Consider the following 12036-nt stretch of genomic DNA (forward strand, 5'->3'; position numbering starts at 1 on the left):
TAAAACTGTAAATTCTAATCCTTGTTACAAGTATGGTAGAACCATCACTTCTACCACAGAAGACTGCTTTCTACAAGCATTTCACATATTTCTATGCACACTAATAATATGAAACTACTGTCGCTACACTACGGTTATACACATTTATTGCATTTATTTTCAATAAAACTGAAAAAGGCTTAGAAGATTCCTTATCCTGTGGCTCTCTCTAGTGGATAAAATTAATATCACAGCCTTCATCTTCCAGTTGAAATGGCTGATAGTTTAGAATTTGATTTTGGCAGGGGCTATTTGAATACAATGAATTCTATTTACACTAAGTGAAAATAGCATATTTTCTTAGCAATAGATTCTATTTACACTATTTAATAATAGGAGTATTTTCTTGCAGTAATAGTAGTTTGATGCTGTTCGTACTACTTAGTGCAAATAGTGGCCAATATCTGCACCTCATTATTGTAGTAGGCTACATTATAAAACAGTATAGGCTACAATAATAACGTATTGAGTGTAAATTATAATTATTTTCCACTTTTCGATAATTTCCTTCATTTTTATTGAAAATATATGCCTTTCCGATGTGATACGGGATGTGAAAAGGGAGAAGAACGAGCTCGGCAGAAGGCGGAATCGAACTCGGGTCCGTCGCGTCAAAAAATAACTGTTTTGTGCTCTACCATCTGCGCCACTGAAGCTGACAGTTAGTCAAAGTCTTTTTGTAGTGTTGTGTAACACTACCACACGTTGGTAGGCGGAATTAGTGTAAGTAGCCTCTGCCAAAATGAAAACAAGATAATGATTAAAAATAGCCTACAGGAGCGTTTTATTTTCATGAGAGCGAACAGCTTGTAACACTCCAAAGAGAATGGAAAACGCATCATATGACCCCTTTAACAAAAATAAATAAATCTCTCAGTAGACAAAAACTCCATAAAACAGTTTTAAAAGTTGTGAGTCATGACTGTTTCCCAAATTCGTAGCACATCTCTGTACTAGTTTGAGCCATGCTGATTAAACAATATTGGACTGTCATTAATGAAGTCATGCCCACGTGGTGAAGTAATAACTTCTGCAAAATGAATCACTTCAAGATCACAAATAATGTCGTATTATTCTAGTTTATTTACATGAACAAAAGAAAGCCATTTTTAATCACGTTAACCAATCAATGAACTATGTTGGTAACAACAAAACTTGTGAAAATAGTTGGCTGAAGATGTCGATGCTTTTGGGAAACGCACCCCAATCCTAATCAACTACTTAAAAGAGCCGTGTATTAAGTACTTTAACTCACCATATCCACTTCCACTGTTATCCACATCCCCAACACACAGACACCCCTGGTCAAACTCCTCACCCTCACCCAGCACTGAAGCCCACCAATCACGAGCCTTAAATAAAGACATCCTGTAAAGAGATAAGAGTGTCATTTAATTACATATTAGAACCAAACATCTGCCAAACTCCTTCAAATCCTTGAGTGCTGTGAAAAAGTGTTTGACCCATGTCTGATTTTCTGCATTTTTGCACATTTTTACACGGCATGTCATCAGATCTTTAACAAAAACGCACGCATGCATGAAAGTGAACCAGAAGCATTAAAGAAATAATTATATCCAGTGCCCCTGTGTTGAAACAGTGACTGAATTAATAACTGGACATACCCCACCAGCATCAATAATCACAACCAAACAATTTCCTGTAGGCGTTTATGGGTTTTACACACTTTGGAAGAATTTTAGCCCACTTTTTCTTGCAGAGCTGCTTCAGTGACATTTGTAGGCTTTCAAGCATGAACTGCACGTTTAAGGTCCTGTACAGTTTTGAGCCATTTTTAACTTCCACCACCTGACTTGACTGTTACGATACAAGCTTCCCATGCTTTATGATTCACTGAACATAACTTGGCTTATGGCTTGGAGAAATTTAGTATCATATCACTTGCTCACCAATGGGTTCTCAGCAGCGAATGGGTGCCATCAGAATGAGAGTCCAAACAGCTGATAAAAAAAAACATCACAATAATCCACAAGTAATTCACATGACTCTAGTCAAGCGAAAAGCAGCATGTTTGTAAAGAAACACAATCCATCATTAAGGCATTTTAACTTTAAACCATTGCTTTTGGTCAAAATACGAGTCTATAATCAATAACAATGCTTCCCACCCGGTAGAGAAGGTGCATCCCCTGTTGTCCACCAGCAGATTACAACTGTTTTCGCTTGTAAACTGTGCTTGTTCTGTGCATATGGATATAGGACTTTAGCAAAAAGATGTATTTTAACTGAAATTGAACTCTCGTTCTGATGGCACCCATTCACTGCAGAGGATCTATTGGTGAGCATGTGATGTAATGCTACAAATTTCTGGCCTGAGGGTGAGAAAGTATTCATTTTTTTATATTCCTTTAAGGCTCTTTTGTGAGTTTGTGGATATTTTAGCAACTTGCTCTTGGATAGATTTCAGCATAACAGCTACTCCTTAGAATATTAGCAACTATTACAAAAAAAATGTATCAGTGTTTGTTGGAGACCTGGGTATGTTATAATCAAGGCTGTCAAATTCGCTCTGGGGGTATTTAGAGTTATCTATATAATACATAGGCAATAGAAAAGAATAGACAATTTAGAACTAAACATTACTTTATAGGCCTATATACTTATATAAATATACTTTATAATTTTTTTTTTCATTCCCATCAGGTGCATTTTTAAGTGCACAAAGCTTAGTAAAGGCAAATCTTAGGACATGCAGCTGAAATACATTATTATACCTAATGATTTTACATATTTGTGGACTTAATACACAGATATTCAAATAGAAGAGCAACCGCTGCAGAATAAATTCTGCCGGATCTCATTATACTTGTGTATTTTATGCAAGCATAAAGACCCCTCCACTAAGACCAGATCAAATCATTCCCTGTCTTTGTCTGCAAGTGGTCACTTCTGTGCACATGGTCTTTGATGCTGACTGAACCACTGGGTCTGCCTGACTGCCTGACATACAACTGAGTGTAGAACATGACAGATGGGTCACATGACTGCAGATTTCATTGGCTGCAGCTCAAGCAGCTTTCCTAACTGCTTAACAGAGTTAATCCACACACCAGAGAGACACAGAGAACAGGAAACGCAAGGAAGTAGACCGGTTCAATAAGATGGACAGATTTCTGTGCATTGACATAATATATCAAATGTTTCAGCACAAAAAAATACTGACGAGCGTTATTTAAAGAACATATGATGGATATCTCTCTAATAGAGCTATAAAGTTCTCATAAAGGATTAGTCCAATATATAAATAGTAACAATATGACTTTTAACAAGAGGGTCTACAGAAAAACAAATACCGAATTAAACAATGACTATAACATCTAACGTTAGTTAATATACAGTAACGTTATTAATTTTAAAGCACACTGGGTTCTCTCAAAATCAGAGAGCACCAGAGCAACCTGTTAACAGTCTATCGATTTCATACGACATGAGAGCCTTTACATACGTGCAAAGTAAGAGACCAGGTAATGGGATAATAAATCATATTTCCAGTGAATGACACAATGTTCTACTAAATCTGCTAACGTTACTCAGCTTTGTTTGTTCTTTGCGCTTGCTTGTACAAACTGCCCCACTCTCATTATCATTTCGTACAAAGTGACGCTGTTCGTATTGGTACAGGTTAAATATATAAAGTTATTATGTTCTACCTGGATGCAGTGATATTTTCTCCAGTAATGTGTGGTAAAACAAGACAGCTCAAGCCATCTCAGCTTCTCACGCTCGACCTGCTGTTGTCATGGCACTGACACCAACGCTGAAGCCAGAACTGTGTAACGTGACAGCGTGTTATCAAAATAAAAGTCCCGGATCCTCCTCGCTCCCCAGATTCTTCGGTGGGGGGAAGAGCAAGTCATATTCTGTCAACCGAAAAACAGTTTGTGAATTCACACCGGTTATTTAGTAGCATGAAAAACTAAAAGTGGGAATAAAATATATAAAGAAAGCTAGCAAAGAGTTATGAGTTATTGATAGGAGCTATGTACTTTCGCAAAAACTCCCGTTATAATCAGGGAAGCTGTTTACACTGTAAAATAAATCTATTACTTAAATCATTTCTGCACTTTGTTGTTTATGATGATAAGGGAATTAGCTAATCCAGAAGAATTTAGTCGCGCGCACTGAACATCTCCGTTGTTCTCGCGCAGTGACGAATCAAGACGCCTCTGATTGGACATTGCATTGATAAACTCAACAGAAAGGTGTGTGATTCGTTAATGCTCGACAGCGCGTAAAAAGAATTGTGACGCAACATGAGCAAATCTACTGTAATGTAATGTCCAGGCAAGGAGTTAATATTACAGACAGGAGATGGAATAATTACTCAATTTACTGAAAGGATATAACTCAATTTCTTTAAAGACATTTTGGAAATCAAAATTTCAGTGCATTGTGTGGAAATATGCATGGATGTAGTACATTTTTAAATACTTTGTGTTCTTTTTAAGGCTTTGTACTGATATAGACACCAAATGTGACTATTGTGGATTGGAAATGGAAAGTGTTGTCCCATTATTATTATTATTATTTTAACTGCGTTTATAGCAGAATGTTTTGGATTGACTTTTTTTTTTTTATGTTGATAGACAGAGATTATCACAAAATATGGCTTTAATTGTTCATCTTTGTTTGATTATGGGAAATTCCATATGCATAAACAGAAATGGGCCAAGGGAAAGCCTAATTTTTTCATTATTTAAGGAAATGAAACATTTTATTGACTTCTACTTCTGGATTTGAGAAATAGTCAAGCAAAACACACTAGGACTTTATGTTATTTGTATGACAATCTCATGTTTTTTTTCCCCTATTTGTTGTGTATCTGTTTAAGAAATTACTACATTATCATTCTTTGAAATGTAAGTGATTTCACATCTCAACATCTCAACATCTCAGTTTAATCATGACACATTTCAGTTTCACATGCCTTTATCTTAAATTTAGGGGGCACGTTCATTTTAGTGCCATTTTTGCCCCAAGCTGGTGTTGATTTGCGACCCTCATTCTGGATAGAATACAGTGTACTGGGGAAACTGTAGCAAAAAATAAATAAAACATCGATACGGAACATATTATTATCAACCTCTTCTGCGATCTTATACCAACAACATTAGGCCAATCTGCTGCTGTGCAAAATCAGGTGGTTGGTCTTCACCTGGCATCTCTGCTGAGACCTGTTCTCTGTGGCAGTGGTTCCCAATAATGTTCCTGGAGCCTCCCCAACACTGCACATTTTGCATTTCTTTGTATGACATACCCATTTCATGGCCTTTGATTTTCTATTTGATTAAGGAGACATGCAAAATGTGCAGCATGGGGGTACTCCAGGAACGTCTGCTCTATGGGTGTCCACTGACCCTACCAGTAGAAGTGAATGTATGAGAATTTGTGACAAATATTGTTATATTTTGCAATTTTGTATATGCAAATTGCAGGTAAAACGTCACCATGATGGTCCATCCCTAAACCTAACCCTTAGAGAGGCATGAGTAGATCATACAAAAACAGAAAAACAGGATTGCACAAAATCATGATTTTGCAACCAATTCATCAAATGGTAAAAGACAAGGCATATTGAGGGTAACTGTGTCTTGGCCAGCCTTTAAATGTTTTTTGTTTTTTTTCTCCTTTCTGTATGATAATGCAGATCTGAATTACATAACCACGGAGAATGTAATAACTGGTTTAATACAAGTTCAGTCAACAGCATCTGGCCTGTTGTCAGTTACGACAAAAAATACTCCACAGTCATCTCTCAATTTCGAATTGATCTCATTCTCTCAAATTAATTACACAACAAAATGTGTTTACAGTAATGAATAAAACATTTTCAAAGAGCTAGGTCCCATCACATTTACCATTGTTTTGTGAATTTTCAGCCAGTCCAGTCCAGCCACTTCAATAGGAAGCAACATGAGCGATTTTTACATGGAGGTAACTTCAGCATGCATTTTTTTATCAATGACCAATACTACTTTACAAAAAAAGATAAAGCATTGATGATATTTGTAAAGTAGATAATAATTACTCAGACCCACTGACAGTTTGTTTTTGACTTTTATCTTACATTACAGATGCAAGTTACAACATTAATGTGTACAGTGCAATAAAACAATTTTTGGTTAAACCAGCAGTATACACTTTTATAGATAACCACATACACATATTTTGAGACACTGAGTATTGACAGTGAGTATTTTAAAATGTTTTACGTGAGGGGTTGTGACCCTTGTGTCACAAAAAAAATGCGACAAAATCATTTGTACTTGCCGGGTGCCACTGAATTCTAAACTGTGTAAAACATTTTGGCTGAACTTCATAGGCAATGTGAAAAGCAGTCAGAATAAAGATCATGCAATTAATTTGGTTTATGTAACACTGAACACGAGGGGAAAGGTGCAATAAACAAGCCATGTTGACTTATGATTTTTAGCTTCATAAAAATACTCAACAACCAAAGGTACAATATTCAATTTTAATGATTTAAACAACAATATCTGTTCAAACATTTCCCTTTGCAATAAAAATAAAATCTATTAAAATTATTTTACATTCTTCAACACTTTCTATGATATCTCCATGTTAACATGAAGCCATTAAAAGCTCAAGATAAAACTGCAAAAGCACTGATATCTATGAAACCACTGCAAAAAGACTGATATCATCTATGAAAGCACGTAACGCAGAGAAACACAATCTATGTTTGTAAGTGCTGAACATCAGCTAGGAGGTCAGTCGATGTCACTGTCACTGCCAGATTCACTTAGCTGAAGATCATTTCCTGAAAGAAAAAAAGACAACAACAAAACAATTTACCATAAAAAACAGAGTAAGGTGTTCCTTTAAACACAGGCACTTTAATGTCCCAGCCAGTTTTAAAACTAACATATAACGAAAAAAGTTGAAATAAGACTTTATTAACAGTACCTCTCCAGTATTAAACTACGTTCACACCAAGAACGATAACTTTAAAGATAACTATAAAGATAACGATATTAGCATCCACACCAGCGAACAATATCGTCTGCTGCTTTAAATTCTCGAGCTTGTTATAGCAGGATTGATTCTGATTGGCTGTCAATGTTTTTATTGTTCATCAGCTGAAAAAAAATCGTTCTGAAAGTGATTCCAACAATATCGTTTCTCTGTGCCTTTATTGTTATAGCTGTGGACTGCTATTCTTTAATATTGAGAATGATTTTTAGAACTAAATCTTTATCGTTATCTTGCTTGGTGTGAACGGGCCTTTAGGGGCCATTTATGCGACACCATTGTCAACTAAAAATGAAAAACTTTTGATTTGTTTTGGCCGTTCATTTACATGAAAACAGCATTATGAAATGCAAACTTTTGAAAAGGGTTTCAAAGTAGGCCTGGGCGATAAAACGGTATCGATATTTATCGACGGTACACCTTCATCGGTAACGATATACAAATAGTTAGATATAGCACATGATATAGGCACGTGCTATGAGTGAAAACATGAACACATGCTGAATTGAGTGCTGTGCCTGCCTGTGATGAGGAGATTGTGAATAAAAAAATGAATATTAGTCGAATTTAAAATAAACATTTGCATTTGAATGCAAAAATGGTACAATCGAATGTTAAGAGTGCGTCAGGGAGAGTCATCAGTGGTGCGCGAGATGCGGTGATGATGTACTGTAAGTGACGTTGCATTTTAATGTTTTGTTAGTCTAGCCCACGAAACGCGCAGTTGCTGCATTATGCATTCAAAATATTATAGAAATATAGAAGCTCAATGCGGAGAAGATCTTGATTAGGTTAAAACCCAAACCAAGCCATTCACTGTCTATTGCTCGGTTTTAAAAAAGGTTATAAAAAATGTCAATAATTATTTTTTAATAATTATTGACTATTTCAAAGTGCAAGTTTTAGAAAACAATAAGGTTACCATCTCTGTGTAAACTACAAAAACATGAATTTGTGAAAACGGTGACGTCATGCGCATGCGTATTACATGTTCAGTCTATATGCGCATAGTGGTTTTTTTACATTGCAAACTACTGGCCCGGAATGCATAATACAGTGTTTTTAGTAGTTTTCGTAGATCTGTGTGAATGGGGATCATTTTGACAATGTTGTTGTCTGTATGTGAAAACTTTTTTTTTTTCATTTTTAGTACATCGTTGTTATGTAAATGTACCCTAAAATGTAAAAAAGTTGACCACCAAATTTGTCAGTGTTCTATGTCATATCAGATGTCTGTCTTTGTGTTATTCTACTGTGTGTTTTTGTTTTTTGCTGATGAGAAATACTTGTCTATGGCTGTAGCAGTGAATAAAATGACTGAATGCTCTTACGGAGTGTGTTCATCAGCTGATTGCTGCCTTGTGATTTGTTCATTCCGTTGGCCATGTTGTCCATGCTGGGTGAGAGATGAGTTTCCTGTTCTCCGTCATTGCAGGAGCTGTCATCACCACTGCCAGAACAACTGCCAGAGTCTGACGAACTGCTGCTGCTCATCTGCTCAATCACATCCACCTCGGCCCGCAGCTCTGAGACGAGAGCAAACCAGAAAGATTTACCCCCAAAAAACAGTAATATAATGCTATTTATTTTACAACTAAATCAAACACAGCACAACTGTATTCCTGCTAGGGCACAGGCACACAAATATTTAACCCTGCAAATCAATTTTTGAATTTAAAACATATGTAAAACAATGAAGAGTAAACACAATGAAGTAACATATTTAAAGAAAATAAAACATATATAGGGTCACAAATCCCTAAAACATATTTATAAGAATTTAAAAGATGGTATCACACTGTTTTTTTGTTTTTTCATTTAAGGAAAAAGTACCAAACATTGATTATATTCATATTAAATAATATTTTTGTTGGTTAAAAAGTAAAGCTGAAAATGTTACAAAATCTTAAATATCAGTGTAAAGTCACATGAGACTGTAAATTGCAGATACCCAAAACTTGGTGAGATTGTCCCAAAACGCACATACAATTCATGCATGAATACACACACAGGCCACAGCTGGACGGTAAAGTTCAAAAAAATAATTTAATATTTTTGATAATAACTCAAAAATTTAATGGGGTAGTAGAATCTAATTTTTTGAATCAAGATAAACTATGTATCCAACTTTAATTCATACTAATACATTACTTACAAAGCATTTTGAATTATCTAAATAACCTAACTTTTCAAAACTTTGTATACATGGCCAAATGATTATTTTTTAGTAACAAAGTTCTTCAATATTGAGTTTTACAGAATCCAAATATTTGCATTCTTAAATTGAATATGAAATTTTTCTATCAAAAAGCAATGTTTTATCTATTTCTTCAGTTTCCTGTTAAAATGAGCTTTTGTTGTTGTTGCCATTGTTGTAAGTTTCTGTCAGGGTCTGGCGTCTGGTGTTCTCCCTCTCACCACCAGAGGTCGCCACTTCCCATCCTCCCGGAATCCGTTACCTTGACTCCACACACCTGTGCACACACTCACTCACACACAGCTGTTGCCCATCCTGAGGGCTATTTATACGCCTTCCCCACGCCTCTCTGGGTGGATTATTAAGCGGCCATCCCAGGGGCATCAGAGACCTCGTCTGCTGCACACAGTACCTCACGCCCGTTCCTGGAGCATCGCGGGCTGGTACGCAGCATGCAGGAACCTCCGCTGAGGTCGGTGCGAGCCAGGCGGTGGGGCCCGCTCATGATGTTTTCGAAGTGGCAGTGCCCGCTCACGATCCTCCCGAGGCGGCGGAGCCCGCTCACGATGTTCTCGAAGCGGCGGCGCCCGCTCACGATCCTCCCGAGTCGGCGGTGCCCGCTCACGAGGCTCCAGAGGCGGCGGTGTCCAGTCGCAGTTCCCCCGAGGTGGCGGTGTCCGCTCTCAGTTCCCCCGAGGCGGCGGTGTCCGCTCTCAGTTCCCCCGAGGCGGCGGTGCACCTTGACTCCACACACCTGTGCACACACTCACTCACACACAGCTGTTTATTAATAATTGTTTGGATTATTAATTGTTGTTACGTGACTGATGCAAGCTCTACGTGGCCGTATTGTGTCAGATTCCGTTTCTGTTCTGAGCCTGTGTGTCAGAGTCTTAGCTCTGTTTGTGTTTTCTGTTTTGGTTTTGACTTTGTTTTCCCCTGCAGTCAAATAAACCTGCATTTGGACACAGACCCCTGTGTTTTCTGTACCGCGCCGTGACAGTTTCTTCTTATCATAAAACAAATATGTTTTTCTTCACTGTATGAGGCACAACTATTCTTCTCCTATAATGTGTAAAAGGTTGGGTGATGTCTATGACAAAAATTAATTCATGAAGCATTCAGTATCCCATCTCGGTCTGGGGGGGTCCCCCTCTGTAGAAATCGCGGTCCAGGGCACACAGTTCAGACCGAAAGGGCACTTTAGCATCGGCTATTAAAGGGGCAGGGGCTCAAGCAAGCCCCCCTCTTTTCACTCATGAACGCCTGCAGGATTTTATCTGGTGGTATGCACAGAGGAGGCTTTTTTCATCACAAACAACACTACAAAATTCAAAGATCAATATATCATCATGTTGATAATTAAACTCTGTAGCCAATTATGCAGTTAAGAATTGATTCTTCAGCCCAAACAATCAGAGCAACAGTACAGCAGAACAAATGTAGCCTACTGTTTCAACACTGTCAAAGACATTCAGCACATAGGGGGAAAAACAGGGCTATTTGGTCTCTGGTGTTTTACTGACTTCAGATGATTCAGAGTGAGCGGTCTGAACGAATGCAGCTCAATTCAGACCTTTTTGCAAACATTCAGCGAAAAGAAAAAACAGACTCAAAAGAATGATAAATTCACAAATGATTGGAATTGCTGGTTCAGTTGACAGAAATACAGGACATACATAACTGTTTAAATATTCCCACAGAAAACATCTCTCAAGTCATCAGAGCACTCGTGGTATGCACAGATTGTTATGCTCATAATATGTCTTCATGTATTAAACTAGAAATTTTTTTAAAATTGATAACTGAATGTATAACTGCCTATAAGTGTATAATCGCAAGCATGCGGTCTAACCTCGTTTGATGTCATCCAGCTGAGGCTCAGGTGAAGGGTTGTCTTTGGTTGGTGAGGTCTTAGCCCCCGCTCCGGGCTTGATAGGGGTGCGGAACTGTGCCGTCAGCTGGTTAGCTCTCACTGACTGCTGCTCTATACGAGCCTGGATCTTACTGCTGCCCTCAACTCTGACCAACACAAACGCACATCTTCAACATCACACACTGACGACTGACAGTGAAAGTGAAAATACAGCACAATGTGACAAGTTTAACCAGTCAGAGCAGATGTGGAGGAGTTCTGTCTGTTTGCACACACGCTCACATTCACATTAAACTGTATAGCTCAGTGGTCCTCAAACTATGGTCTGCGTAATACTAGTGGTGGCATGTGATGTTAACGGTAATATTCCATGTCTCATGTAGAAAAACTTTTATGTATCTTTTGAATGAATAGGTAATATTACATGCACTAGCGTTTATAAGCACATACAGCACAGGTTTTCTCCTTTAAAGTGCCCCTATTATGGATTTTTGAAAATTACCTTTCATTCAGTGTGTAACAGCTCTAAGTGAATTAAAACATCCTGCAAAGTTTTAAATCTGAAAGTGCACCGTGTATAAAGTCATTGTCTCTCAAAAGAAAGAGTCGACTCTGAATCATTGAAACGAGTCGTGTTTAAAACGAATCCCAAGCCGTTTCATGTTGACGTCAACATGAAACATTAGCATATTGCCCGCTCACTTGTTGATCTTTTCGTGTTGGTCTGAATGAAAATGCAAATTCATTCTTTGCCACTAGGTGCCGCTTTTGGAGCTGTAAAAATAGCAGTTTCCCCAATAACAGCTGTACACAAAGCAGCACTGCGCTCACAAACGCTGCTTTATCAGGCATTACAGGCGAGATGAAATGAAAATGAGAACAATCGACCAATCACAGCAGATTAGCGTCAC

The 12036-nt window shown here is 37.7% G+C and overlaps 2 protein-coding genes across 2 annotated transcripts in view; both read right to left on the bottom strand.

Moving 5' to 3' along the window:
- bbs9 (Bardet-Biedl syndrome 9) overlaps positions 1-3816 on the bottom strand; it is a 119922-nt gene extending 116106 nt beyond the window's left edge. The window contains exons 1-2 of the mRNA XM_016520246.1: positions 3710-3816; positions 1295-1407 (exon numbers count right to left, since the gene is read on the bottom strand). Coding sequence (XP_016375732.1) covers positions 1295-1406 — 112 coding nt within the window. The 5' untranslated portion in view covers position 1407; positions 3710-3816. The remainder of the gene's footprint in view (positions 1-1294; positions 1408-3709) is intronic.
- Positions 3817-6514: 2698 nt separating this feature from the next.
- LOC107714425 (ELL-associated factor 1) overlaps positions 6515-12036 on the bottom strand; it is a 9410-nt gene continuing 3888 nt past the window's right edge. Inside the window, exons 5-7 of the mRNA XM_016520256.1 lie at positions 11105-11271; positions 8384-8578; positions 6515-6840 (exon numbers count right to left, since the gene is read on the bottom strand). Coding sequence (XP_016375742.1) covers positions 6791-6840; positions 8384-8578; positions 11105-11271 — 412 coding nt within the window. The 3' untranslated portion in view covers positions 6515-6790. The remainder of the gene's footprint in view (positions 6841-8383; positions 8579-11104; positions 11272-12036) is intronic.

Source organism: Sinocyclocheilus rhinocerous, unplaced genomic scaffold (assembly GCF_001515625.1).
Source record: "Sinocyclocheilus rhinocerous isolate Xijiao unplaced genomic scaffold, SAMN03320098_v1.1 scaffold839, whole genome shotgun sequence".
Taxonomy (NCBI): Eukaryota; Metazoa; Chordata; class Actinopteri; order Cypriniformes; family Cyprinidae; genus Sinocyclocheilus; species Sinocyclocheilus rhinocerous.